Source organism: Mustelus asterias, unplaced genomic scaffold (assembly GCF_964213995.1).
Source record: "Mustelus asterias unplaced genomic scaffold, sMusAst1.hap1.1 HAP1_SCAFFOLD_290, whole genome shotgun sequence".
NCBI lineage: Eukaryota > Metazoa > Chordata > Chondrichthyes > Carcharhiniformes > Triakidae > Mustelus > Mustelus asterias.
The window spans coordinates 324,751-338,735 of record NW_027590255.1 but is presented as its reverse complement, the minus strand read 5'-3'; the positions used below and the strand labels follow the sequence as shown (position 1 = coordinate 338,735).

General features: G+C 46.9%; 1 protein-coding gene across 1 annotated transcript in view; it reads right to left on the bottom strand.

Annotated features, from left to right (window-relative positions):
* The window catches only part of LOC144486124 (histone H2AX-like), a 216,899-nt gene extending 210,836 nt beyond the window's left edge, over positions 1–6,063 (bottom strand). Inside the window, exon 1 of the mRNA XM_078204222.1 lies at positions 5,703–6,063. Within this exon, the coding sequence (XP_078060348.1) occupies positions 5,703–6,063 (361 nt within the window). The remainder of the gene's footprint in view (positions 1–5,702) is intronic.
* Positions 6,064–13,985: the final 7,922 nt, after the last annotated feature.

The window sequence follows — 13,985 nt, the reverse complement described above, 5'->3', positions numbered from 1 at the left end:
CAACAACGGCTCTTTTAAGAGCCACAAAATCGGCAAATGAAAGAGCTGCGATCTCCTGTTAACGATTCTCGTGTTTGAATTCCCAGGACAGAATATTCCCAGGACTCCAGTACTGAAACCTCTCAATGTTACAATTAACTCTCCGTTGCATTGGGGTCACTCATATCTCCAATCCTTCGATGGTTAGAGTAAAAACGATGCCGTTAACAATTCTGCCGCAATTCAATTTTAAAGTGGTTTTATTAAACCTGCGATCATTTCAGTTTCCGAGCAATAATTCCGCAAATCCACTTTCTCCGCACGTGTTTCGAGTCGCAGCGAGTGTTGAAAATTGCGTCAATTAGGTTCAGAATATGAAGCATGTCTCAAACAGGAGCCCACTCACACAGATATAGCCATTGCAGAAACGCTTGCACATTCGCATAGACAATAATTAACACTTTTCCAGATAGTGACTGACTGAAAACCGATGGGCTGCAGATGAATGTCCTCGCAGATTATCACATTTTAAAGCAATTATATTTGAAATAGGAGCATTTATGTTCACTGGGATAGTTTCCCCAATAAACAGCAGCAACTTGCATTAAAATACTGTATGTGTCAATAGTACGAAAAAGAACAAAGAACAATACAGCACAGGAACAGGCCCTTCGGCCCTCCAAGCCCGCGCCGCTCCCCGGTCCAGGATTGAATCCAGGATCCCCGCCCAATTTTCCAGCCTATCTACATCCTAATATCCTATCCACCAAGCTGTCCCTCACAGCTACGATGCTTTGTTCATCACAACCTATTAACTCACCCCCACCCCCCATTCCAGACCATGTGATCTCCAGGGAGAGGCAAAAACCCAGAGTGAAAACCCCAGGGCCAATATGGAGAAAGAAAAATCTGGGAAATTCCTCTCCGACCCCCTGAGGCGATCGAAACGAGTCCAGGAGATCACACTGGCCCTGATCAGAAAATGCTTCCCAACCCTATTCATTTCCACTTCTGCTTTACGAACACCATCTGAATTCCCTGCCCCCGAGACAGGTTCCCAACTATCCGCAGTCTCGCTCTGTACTGGCACCAGCAAGATGATCATAGAATGAAGCCTTGAAACGAGAAACAAAGAACAATTAGCCCGCGCCGCTCCCTGGTCCAAACTAGACCACTCTTTTGTATCCCTCCATTCCCACTCCGTTCATATAGCTGTCTAGATAAGTCTTAAACGTTCCCAGTGTGTCCGCCTCCACCACCTTGCCCGGCAACACATTCCAGGCCCCCACGACCCTCTGTGTAAAATATGTCCTTCTGATATCTGTGTTAAACCTCCCCCCCTTCACCTTGAACCTATGACCCCTCGTGAACGTCACCACCGACCTGGTGAAAAGCTTCCCACCGTTCACCCTATCTATGCCTTTCATAATTTTATACACCTCTATTAAGTCTCCCCTCATCCTCCGTCTTTCCAAGGAGAACAACCCCAGTTTCCCCAATCTCTCCTCATAACCAAGCCCCTCCATACCAGGCAACATCCTGGTAAACCTCCTCTGTGCTCTCTCCAAAGCCTCCACGTCCTTCTGGTAGTGTGGCGACCAGAACTGGACGCAGTATTCCAAATGCGGCTGAACCAACGTTCTATACATCTGCAACATCAGCCCCCAACTTTTATACTCTATGCCCCGTCCTATAAAGGCAAGCATGCCATATGCCTTCTTCACCACCTTCTCCACCTGTGACGTCACCTTCAAAGATCTGTGGACTTGCACACCCAGGTCCCTCTGCGTCTCTACACCCTTTATGGTTCTTCCATTTATCGTGTAGCTCCTCCCTACATTATTCCCACCAAAATGCATCACTTCGCATTTATCAGGATTGAACTCCATCTGCCATTTCTTTGCCCAAATTTCCAGCCTATCTATATCCTTCTGTAGCTTCTGACAATGCTCCTCACTATCTGCAAGTCTTGCCAGTTTTGTGTCGTCCGCAAACTTACTGATCACCCCAGTTACTCCTTCTTCCAGATCATTTATATAAATCACAAACAGCAGAGGTCCCAATACAGAGCTCTGCGGTACACCACTAGTCACAGGCCTCCAGCCGGAAAAAGACCCTTCCACTACCACCCTCTGTCTTCTATGACCAAGCCAGTTCTCCACCCATCTAGCCACCTCCCCCTTTATCCCATGAGATCCAACCTTTTTCACTAGCCTACCATGAGGGACTTTGTCAAACGCTTTACTAAAGTCCATATAGACAACATCCACGGCCCTTCCTTCGTCAACCATTCTGGTCACTTCTTCAAAAAACACCACCAGGTTAGTGAGGCATGACCTCCCTCTCACAAAACCATGCTGACTATCGTTAATGAGTTTATTCCTTTCTAAATGCGCATACATCCTATCTCTAAGAATCTTCTCCAACAACTTCCCCACCACGGACGTCAAGCTCACCGGCCTATAATTACCCGGGTTATCCTTCCTACCCTTCTTAAATAACGGGACCACATTGGCTATCCTCCAATCCTCTGGGACCTCACCTGCGTCCAGTGACGAGACAAAGATTTGCGTCAGAGGCCCAACGATTTCACCTCTCGTCTCCCTGAGCAGCCTTGGATAGATTCCATCAGGCCCTGGGGATTTGTCAGTCTTTATATTCTCTAACAAACCTAACACTTCCTCCTTTGTAATGGAGATTTTCTCCAACGGTTCAACACTCCCCTCCGAGACACTCCCAGTCAACACATCCCTCTCCTTTGTGAATACCGACGCAAGGTATTCATTTAGGATCTCCCCTACTTCTTTGGGCTCCAAGCATAAGTCCCCACTTTTGTCCCTGAGAGGTCCGATTTTTTCCCTAACAACCCTTTTGTTCCCAACGTACGAATAAAATGCCTTGGGATTCTCCTTAATCCTGTCTGCCAAGAACATTTCGTGACCCCTTTTTGCTCTTCTCATTCCCCGTTTGAGTACTTTCCTACTTTCTTTGTACTCCTCCAGAGCTCCCTCCGTTTTTAGCTGCTTGGACCTAACATATGCCTCTCTTTTCTTTTTGACCAGTCCCTCAATTTCCCTGGTTATCCACGGTTCTCTAATCCTACCCTTCCTATCCTTCTTTTTTACAGGCACATGCTTGTCCTGTAGCCCTAACAACCATTCCTTAAAAGACTGCCACATACCAGATGTGGATTTACCCTCAAACAGCCTCTCCCAATCAAGAGCTGCCAATTTCTGCCTGATCCCACTAAAGTTGGCCTTCCCCCAATCCAACACCTTACCCTTGGGACACCACTCATCCTTTTCCATCACTATCCTAAAGCTAACAGAATTGTGGTCACTATTTGCCACATGTTCCCCTACCAAAACTTTGAAGACCTGACCGGGCTCATTCCCCAGTACCAGGTCCAGTATAGCCCCCTCTCTAGTCGGGCTGTCTACATATTGTTCCAACGAACCCTCCTGTACACATTTTACAAATTCCTCCCCATCCAGAGTCCCTGCCCTCAGCGATTTCCAGTCTATACCAGGGAAATTGAAGTCTCCCACTACAACAACCCTATTTTTCCTGCACCTATCCAGTATCTCCTGACATATCCATTCTTCCACTTCCCTTGGGCTGTTGGGGGGCCTGTAGTACACCCCCAACATAGTGACTGCGCCTTTCCTGTTTCTAAGCTCCACCCAGAGTGACTCGTTACACGACCCCTCTGAATTGTCCTCCCTCTGCACCGCTGTAATATATATGCTCTCCAACTAATACCGCTACTCCCCCACCTCTTTTGGCCCCTCCTCTGTCTCGCCTAAAACACTTGTACCCTGGAATATTCAGCTGCCAGTCCTGTCCCTCTTTCAACCAAGTCTCTGTCACCGCAACCACATCCAAATTCCTCGTGCGCATTAAGGCCCCAAGTTCGTCTGTCTTACCTGCTACGCTCCTTGGATTGAAGTATAAGCACTCCAGACCTCCAGGCCCAGTGAGGTCGTCCTCCCCCAGAGTGCTCTTCTTCTTTGCCAGCCTTGTCCCAGCCCCAAGCTCGTCCCCAGCCTCCACACTTGTAGACCTAATATTTTGATCCCCACCCCCCTGCCATACTAGTTTAAACCCCCCCGAACTGCACTAGCAAAGCTCCCAGCCAGGATATTTGTGCCCTTCCAACTTAGTTGTGACCCCTCCTTCTTGTACAGGTGCCATCCTCTCCTGAAAACTTCCCATTGATCTATGAAAATGAAGCCCTCCCTCCTGGACCAGTCCTTTAGCCAGGCATTCATTTGTACCAACTCCCTATTCTTAGCCTCACTGGCACGAGGCATTGGGAGCAGCCCAGAGATGGCCACCCTAGTGACCCTACTTTTTAACCTATTTCCCAACTCCCTGAATTGCTCTCTTAGGATCCCCCTACTCTTCCTATCTACGTCATTTCCACCAATGTGTATAATGACATCCGTTTCTTTATCTTCCCCTTTTAATATGCCTCCTATCCGTTCGGAGACATCCGTGACCCCAGCACCAGGTAGGCAGACTACCATCCTGGAGTCCCGTTCGCCCCCACAGAATCGCCTGTCTGTGCCTCTAACTGATGCATCCCCCACCACTATCGCTCTCCTAACCCCTCTCTTCCCTTTCCGGGCCACAGAGCCTGACTCTGTGCCAGTGACCTGGTCACTGTGTCTTACCACTGGAGAGGCACACTCCTCCACACTATCCAAAACAATATACCTGTTTTGGAGTGGGACAACCACAGGTGACCCCTCTTCTAACTGTTCACTCCCCTCCCCTCTCACACCTGTCACCAAGCCCTTCCTATTTTGAGAGACCGCCACTGGAGTACTCCCTGGTACTTTACCCTTCTGCCCTTTACTCCTAACTGTGACCCACGTGTCTTCCTCCCGATGCCCCGGTGTAACTAGTTGCCTATAACTCCTGTCAATTTTTCTCCCATTTTCCCTGACTAGCCTAAGGTCAGCAGCTCCAGTTCCATGACACGGTCCCTCAAGAGCTGCAGTTCCACGCACCTGGCACATATGTGAACCTCTGGGAAGCTAGGTGTTTGCAGGAACTCCCACATCGGAAGCACTGAACTGGCCGATCACTCATACCTGCCCTTATCCTTTATAGGGTTGGATAAAAAATAACTAGCCTTGCCTCGCCCTTTCAGCCTAAGCCCTGTGAGCCAAAGCCCTTATAGTTCACACTCTGCTTCCCACTCACTCAAGCCCTGTGAGCCAAAGCCCTTATAGTTCACACTCTGCTTCCCACTCACTCAAGCCCTGTGAGCCAAAGCCCTTATAGTTCACACTCTGCTTCCCACTCACTCCACTGCCCGCTCCCGACGCTGCCCTCTGTATAGTGCAGCCGGCTTTTAATGCTCCAGGCGAACGCCCCAGGTAACTGCCTTTTATACTAAGACTCAACCTCCCAGAATCCCCTTCAGCCGACCTCACTTCCTCAATTCAAAACCCTGAAAAAAGCCCGCGAAATATACTAGGAATACCCTTAAATGAATAAATGAATAATTAAATCACTTCTTTGCTGACTTTTAGCACTCCTGCTAAGACTCTCTCCAAGCGGGAAACAGCTGTACTGTGAATAACAGTGCAGAAACTGACCGATAGACACCAGCTCGCCCTTTTTCAGGTAAAATGAGTGGCTCTGAAAAGAGCCTTTGGGTTATCAGATTAAAGAATGGGCGCTTCACTTGCTCTTCGCGGTCCCAGCGCTGCTTTTCTTGGGCAGCAGCACGGCCTGGATATTAGGCAGCACCCCGCCCTGAGCGATGGTCACTCCTCCCAGCAGCTTGTTGAGCTCCTCGTCGTTGCGGACGGCCAGCTGCAGGTGTCTGGGGATGATGCGGGTCTTCTTGTTGTCCCGGGCCGCGTTCCCGGCCAGCTCCAGGATTTCAGCGGTCAGATACTCGAGCACAGCAGCCAGATAGACCGGGGCTCCGGCACCCACACGCTCAGCATAGTTGCCCTTTCTCAGGTGCCTGTGAACACGGCCCACCGGGAACTGCAGTCCAGCCCGGGAGGAGCGAGACTTGGCCTTGGCCCGAGCTTTCCCGCCGCTCTTTCCTCTTCCAGACATTTGCACAATCTCACAAACACTTTCACAAAGAATCAGCAATTTCTCCAGCATTGACTGTTCTTATAAACTAACAGCTCCTCTGATTGGCCGCTGCTCTATTCACCTCATTTGCCTATATTCTTCACCAATCAGCTCACTGGAAACAGAAGAGGGCGGGATTTCCCCACAACAACCGGCAGAAGCAGAGAATTTGTCCATTTCCAAAAGCCCGCCAATTTCATTGTGGGAAAGGAGCGAATTCAAATCAATGTCGCCCTTAGTCAGAGATTTCAAATCCCTTCTATTGATTTGCTTTCATTCAGCTCTTCCCGTCACCAATCGCAGGTGCGGCTTTAACATTTTCTTTCAATGTGCTTCATTCTCCTATCGCAGTGAGTGAATTCTGGGTTAATGTTTGGTATACAGGACAGGAGACACAAACAGCAGTCGAAGTTATTCCATTTTACATTCTAACCATCGAATAGGAAGGTGCCGTTTACAGCTTTTCACAGAGACTGACGATTAGATTTCCTTACCCAAATGTTATTGGAATGATGACCAAATAGGATTCGGGAAAGATTTTTCCCTCCATCCCTTCCATTCTCTGGATTTACACCGGCTGAAAGAACAACGAGAAAAGTTCATAGTGACAGAAACAGATTATCCTTGGGAACACATTTCGTTTAAAACGTCCTTGTGATGTAATAGAGCAGAGTGGTTATGTTTGTGGCGAGATGCAGGAAACTGTAGACGAACAGAGGGCCGTGTTTTTATAAAATTCATTTGTGGGACATGGGCATCGCTGACTGGCCAGCATTTAATGCACATCCTGAGTTGCCCTTGTTCAGAGGACTGTTGAGAGTCAACCACAGTGCTGTGGCTCTGGAGTCACATGACGGCCATACCGGGTAAGGACGGCAGATTTCTTCCCTGAAGGAAGTGAACCAGATAGGATTTTCTGACAATCGGCAATAGCTTCACGGTCATCAGTAGATTCTTAATTCCAGATATTTTTTTATCAAATTTAAATTCCATCAACTGCTGTGGCAGGATTCGAACCCGGGTCCCCAGAACATTAGCTGAGTTTCTGGATTAATAGCATAGTGATAATACCACTCGGCCATCACCTCCCCCAGTGTACAGACATCATTAACTGGTAGGTGAAGTAATAAAGCTAATAGTCTATGAAGGATTGGAATTTGTGTTACAGTTGCAGAAAACTCTGTTCAGACCCCATTTAGATCACTGTGTTCAACCCAGGAAGATTAGATTGGCCTTGGAGTGGGAGCAGCAGAATTTCAGCAGTGATGCCAGACTCAAATGATGAGGACAGATTGCAAAGACTAGTCCTGTAATAACCTGAACATGGAAGATTAAGTGGTGATGTGAGTGAGATGTTTACAGTGAATGATTTGATCGGGTGCAGAGAGATAAACTGTTAGAATGAAAACAGATGGGTGACGGTGAGAGGGGCTGGGAGAAAGCAGTCCGTGCAGGGATCCCCGGTGGTCGTTCCCCTTAGCAACAAGTATTCCGCTTTGGATAAGGTTGAGGGGGATGACATACCAGTGGTGAGCCGCAGTGAGAGGATCTCCAGCACTGTGTCCATCTCTGTGGCTCGGGAGGGTAAGGGGCAGAGTGGGAGGGCAATAGTAATTGGGGACTCGTTAGTTAGAGGGATAGATAGGAGGTTCTGTGGCAGCAAAAGAGACTCACGGATGGTATGTTGCCTACCGGATGCCAAGGTCCGTGACGTCTCAGACCGTGTTTTCCGGATTCTGAAGGGGGAGGGGAAACAGTCACAAGTCGTGGTACACATTGGTACCAATGACATAGGTAAGAGAAGGGACGGGGATTTAAAGCAGGAATTTCTGGAGCTGGGCTGGAAGCTGAGAGCCAAGACAAAACATGTGGTCATCTGTGGTATCATCATGTGCCATCATGTGGTACGTTGCCGGTACCACGTGATAGCGAGTTGAGGAATAGGGAGAGAGTGCAGTTAAACATGTGGTTGCAGGGATGGTGTAGGAGGGAGGGTTTCAGATACGTGGATAATTGGAACACATTCTGGGGAAGGTGGGACCTGTACAAACAGGACAGGGTGCACCTGAACCAGAGGGGCACCAATATCCTGGGAGGGAAATTTGTTACGGCTCTTTAGGGGGGTTTAAACTAATTTGTCAGGGGAGTGGGAAAAGGAGTTGTAGTCCAGAAGTCAGTGAGGGTGGTGAGGTATTGGGGAAGGTATCAGGGTCAAGGGTGGGTACCGGTAGACAGGAAGGTGGGTTGAAGTGTGTCTACTTCAATGCAAGGAGCATCCGGAACAAGGTAGATGAACTTGGGGCGTGGATTGGTACTTGGGACTACGATGTTGTGGCCATTACGGAGATGTGGGTAGAACAAGGACAGGAATGGTTGTTGGATGTTCCGGGGTATAGATGTTTCACTAAGTGTAGGGAAGCTGGTAAAAGAGGTGGAGGAGTGGCATTGTTAATCAAGGATAGTTTAACGGCTGCGGAAAGGCACTTCGAGGGGGATCTGCTCACTGAGGTAATATGGGCTGAGGGTAGAAATAGGAAAGGAGCGGTCACGTTGTTAGGAGTTTACTATAGGCCCCCAAATAGTAATAGAGATGTGGGGGAAGAAATTGCTAAGCAGATTATGCATATGTGTGGGGGTCACAGGGTAGTTGTCATGGGGGACTTTAACTTTCCAAATATTGATTGGAACCTTTGTAGGTCAAATAGTTCGGATGGGGCAGTTTTTGTGCAGTGTGTACAGGAGGGTTTCCTGACACAATATGTGGATAGGACGACAAGAGGTGAGGCCACATTGGATTTGGTACTGGGAAATGAACTAGGCCAAGTGTTAGATTTGGTTGTGGGAGAGCACTTTGGAGATAGTGACCACAATTCGGTGTCTTTTGTTATTGCAATGGCGAGGGATAGGGCCGTACGGCAGGGCAAGGTTTACAATTGGGGTAGAGGTAATTATGATGCGATTAGGCAAGAATTAGTGGGCATAAGTTGGGAACAGAAACTGTCAGGGAAAGGAACTAATGAAAAGTGGAACTTTTTCAAGGAACAAATACTGGATGTCCTTGATAGGTATGTCCCTGTCAGGCAGGGAGGAAATGGCCGAGTGAGGGAACCATGGTTCACGAAAGAGGTGGAATGTCTTGTGAAAAGGAAGAGGGAAGCTTATGTAGGGATGAGGAAACAAGATTCAGATGGCTCGATTAAGGGTTACAAGTTAGCAAGGGATGAGCTGAAAAAGGGGCTTAGGAGAGCTAGGAGGGGACACGAGAAGTCCTTGGCGGGTCGGATCAAGGAAAACCCCAAGGCTTTTTACTCTTATGTGAGGAATAAAAGAATGACCAGGGTGAGGTTAGGGCCGGTCAAGGACAGTAGTGGGAACTTGTGTATGGAGTCAGTAGAGATAGGCGAGGTGATGAATGAATACTTTTCTTCAGTGTTCACCAAGGAGAGGGGCCATGTTTTTGAGGAAGAGAAGGTGTTACAGGCGAATAGGCTGGAGGAAATAGATGTTTGGAGGGAGGATTTCCTGGCAGTTTTGAATAAACTGAAGGTCGATAAGTCCCCTGGGCCTGATGAAATGTATCCGAGGATTCTTTGGGAGGCAAGGGATGAGATTGCAGAGCCTTTGGCTTTGATCTTTGGGTCCTCGCTGTCCACGGGGATGGTGCCAGAGGACTGGAGAATGGCGAATGTTGTTCCTCTGTTTAAGAAAGGGAATAGAAATGACCCTGGTCATTATAGACCGGTTAGTCTTACTTCGGTGGTTGGTAAATTGATGGAAAAGGTCCTTAGAGATGGGATTGACGACCATTTAGAAAGATGCGGATTAATCCGGGATAGTCAGCATGGATTCGTGAAGGGCAAGTCGTGCCTCACAAATTTGATAGAATTTTTTGAGGAGGTAACTAAGTGTGTTGATGAAGGTAGGGCAGTTGATGTCATATACATGGATTTTAGTAAGGCGTTTGATAAGGTCCCCCATGGTCGGCTTATGATGAAAGTGAGGAGGTGTGGGATAGAGGGAAAGTTGGCCGATTGGATAGGTAACTGGCTGTCTGATCGAAGACAGAGGGTGGTGGTCGATGGAAAATTTTCGGATTTGAGGCAGCTTGCTAGCGGAGTGCCGCAGGGATCAGTGCTTGGTCCACTGCTCTTTGTGATTTTTATTAATGACTTAGAGGAGGGGGCTGAAGGGTGGATCAGTAAATTTGCTGATGACACCAAGATTGGTGGAGTAGTGGATGAGGTGGAGGGCTGTTGTAGGCTGCAAAGAGACATAGATAGGATGCAAAGCTGGGCTGAAAAATGGCAAATGGAGTTTAAACCATAGAAACCATAGAAACCCTACAGTGCAGAAGGAGGCCATTCGGCCCATCGAGTCTGCACCGACCACAATCCCACCCAGGCCCTACCCCCACATATTTACCCTCTAACCTACACATCCCAGGACTCTAAGGGGCAATTTTTAACCTGGCCAATCAACCTAACCCGCACATCTTTGGACTGATAAATGTGAGGTGATTCATTTTGGTAGGACTAATTTAAATGTGGATTACAGAGTCAAAGGTAGGGTTCTGAAGACTGTGGAGGAACAGAGAGATCTTGGGGTTCATATCCACAGATCTCTAAAGGTTGCCACTCAAGTGGATAGAGCTGTGAAGAAGGCCTATAGTGTGTTAGCTTTTATTAACAGGGGGTTGGAGTTTAAGAGCCGTGGGGTTATGCTGCAACTGTACAGGACCTTGGTGAGACCACATTTGGAGTACTGTGTGCAGTTCTGGTCACCTCACTATAGGAAGGATGTGGAAGCGCTGGAAAGAATGCAGAGGAGATTTACCAGGATGCTGCCTGGTTTGGAGGGTAGGTCTTATGAGGAAAGGTTGTGGGAGCTAGGGCTGTTCTCTCTGGAGCGGAGGAGGCTGAGGGGAGACTTAATAGAGGTTTATAAAATGATGAAGGGGATAGATAGAGTGAACGTTCAAAGACTATTTCCTCGGGTGGATGGAGCTATTACAAGGGGGCATAACTATAGGGTTCGTGGTGGGAGATACAGGAAGGATATCAGAGGTAGGTTCTTTACGCAGAGAGTGGTTGGGGTGTGGAATGGACTGCCTGCAGTGATAGTAGAGTCAGACACTTTAGGAACATTTAAGCGGTTATTGGATAGGCACATGGAGCACACCAGGATGATAGGGAGTGGGATAGCTTGATCTTGGTTTCAGATAAAGCTCGGCACAACATCGTGGGCTGAAGGGCCTGTTCTGTGCTGTACTGTTCTATGTTCTATGTTAGCTCTGAATGGGGGAACCTCACCGTAAAATGAGAGTGAGACATTTCAGGGATAATTTAGACCATAAGATATAAGAATATAAGATATAAGAATTAGGTCACTTGGCCGCTTGAGTCTGCTCTGCCAATGAAGCATAGCTGATATTTTTCTCATCCGCACTGTTCTGCCTGTTCCCCATAATCCCTGATCCCCTTACTTAATTTCAGGAAAAGCTTCTTGATAGAGGATGGTGGGAATGTTGAATTGTCCACAAACAATTTTTAAAGCTGAGTTTATCAGGAAATTAACAAGCTGAAGATGACAAGCAGCCAGTAACATGAAGGTGGATAGTCAGAGTTTCCGTAGGTATTTAAACAATAAAAGAGTTAAAGTGAGCATTGGTTCTATCGAAAGTGCATCTGGGGAATTGATAATGGAAAATAGGATGTTGACAAATGAATTGAACAGGTAGTTTTCATTTGTGTTCACTATAGAGGACACAAGTAACATCCCAAAAATAGCTGGAAATCAGCAAATGGAAGGGTGGGAGGAACTCAGGAAAATTACAATCACCAGGGAAAGTGGTATTGAGCAAATTGTCGGATCTGGAGGCTGACAAATCCCTGTGTCCGGATGGGCTTCACACTCAGGACATGAAATCAGTGGCTAATGAGATAGCTGATGCATTTGTTTTAATTTTGCAAAATTCCCTGGCTTCAGAGAATGTGATGTGGAGATGCCGACGTTGGACTGGGGGGTAAGCACAATAAGAAGTCTTACAACACCAGGTTAAAGTCCAACAGGTTTATTTTACTACTAAGTAAACCTTGTGCTACCAAATAAACCTATTGGACTTTAACCTGGTGATGTGAGACTTCTTATTGTTCAGAGAATGTTCCATTAGAATGAAATATAGAAAGTGTAACACCTTTATTCAAAAAGGGATGGAGAGAGAAAACAGGGAACTACAGGCTGTTACCCTGACAGCTATTCGACGACGAAGGGGCAGCCTGTTCCGAAAGCTGGTGGCTTTTGCTACCAAATAAACCTGTTGGACTTTAACCTGGTGTTGTAAGACTTCTTACTGTGTTTACCCCAGTCCAATGCCAGCATCTCCACATCTTTTTCTGGGTGGCAGGATATGTCGAATGGTGTATCTGTACCAGGGCCACAACTTGTTACAATTTATAAAAATGACTTTGATGAAGGGACTGAAGATACGGTTGTTAAATTTGCTGACAGCATAAAGATTGACAAGAAATTAATTGCAAAGTGTACGTAAGGAGGCTACAAAAGGAAACAGATAGGTTATGTGAATTGGCAAAATGTGGCAAATGAGGCAAATTGCGAGGATGAAACAGTGGATGAAAAATTGAGACTTTCAAAGTTGAGATGAATAGGGTGCCAGCCAGGCACATAGCCACCAGAAATAAATACACGGCATCCAAAGCTAGAGTATCCTGGAGTCTAAGGATATTGATGAGAAAATAAGGAAGAAAAAAGAGACATAGGATGCATGCTGGAATAATAATAGCAATAGAAATCAGGAAAAACAGTTCAAATGCAGGAGAGAGGCTAAGGCTTTAATAAGGGAGGCTAAGAGGGAGCATGAGGAAAGGATAGCAGGCTGCGCTAAAACAAATAGTAAAATGTTCTTCAAACATATACATGTGAAAAGGTTAGTGAAGGATAAAGTGGGGCTCATAAGGGACGAGCAGGGTAAACTGGTCACTGAAGCAGAGGGTATGGCAGAGATACTAAATGAGTACGGTGCTTCTGTCTTTACAAAATTAAACAATGTGACAATGGCCTTGTTGAAAATATGGGTGCTCAGTAACTGAACAGTATAGTGATAGATAAAGAAGAGGCACTAAAACTCTGGCAGCACTCTCAGTAGAGAAGTCACCAGGTCCAGACTGGATGCATCGTAGATTGCTGAGAGGTGAGGGAGCAAATTGCGCAGCCATTGACAGAAACTTCCTGGCCTCTTTGAACACAGAATTAGTCCCATGGGATTGGAGGATTGCAAATGTAATGCTGTTTTTCAGGAAAGGGGCAAAGGATACCCCAGGAAACTACAGACCTCTCAGCTGGACATCAATAGTGAGAAAACAGATGGAGGCCACAGTATGAAATAAGATATAGATATACTCTCAGAGAAATATAAGTTCATACTCGGCAGATGACATAATTTTCTCAAGGGCAGGTCATGTTTGGCAAGATGAGACACAGACATTGGATGAGGGTAGTGCCGTGGATGTTGTATATTTGGACTTTCAGAAAGCATTTGATATGGTGCCACATGGCAGGTTGGTGAGCGAATTAGAAATGTTTGTGATTGATGGGTCCTTGGCAGCATGGATTAGAAGTTGGCTGAAAGATAGGAAACAGAGGTTGGGTACAGATGTGCATTTCTCAGACTCGAGACGAGTTGAAAGTGGTGTTCCCCAGGGATCAGTGTTGGGACACTTGCTTTTTCTGATTTATATAAACCATTTAGAGATCGCTGTAAAGGGCAAGATTTGCATACAATACCAAGCTGGGGAGAATAGTGAATTGTGAGAATGATGCTGAGTGACTTTAGAGGGACATTGACAAGTTGCCCAAATGGGCAGACACCTGGCAGATGAATTGCA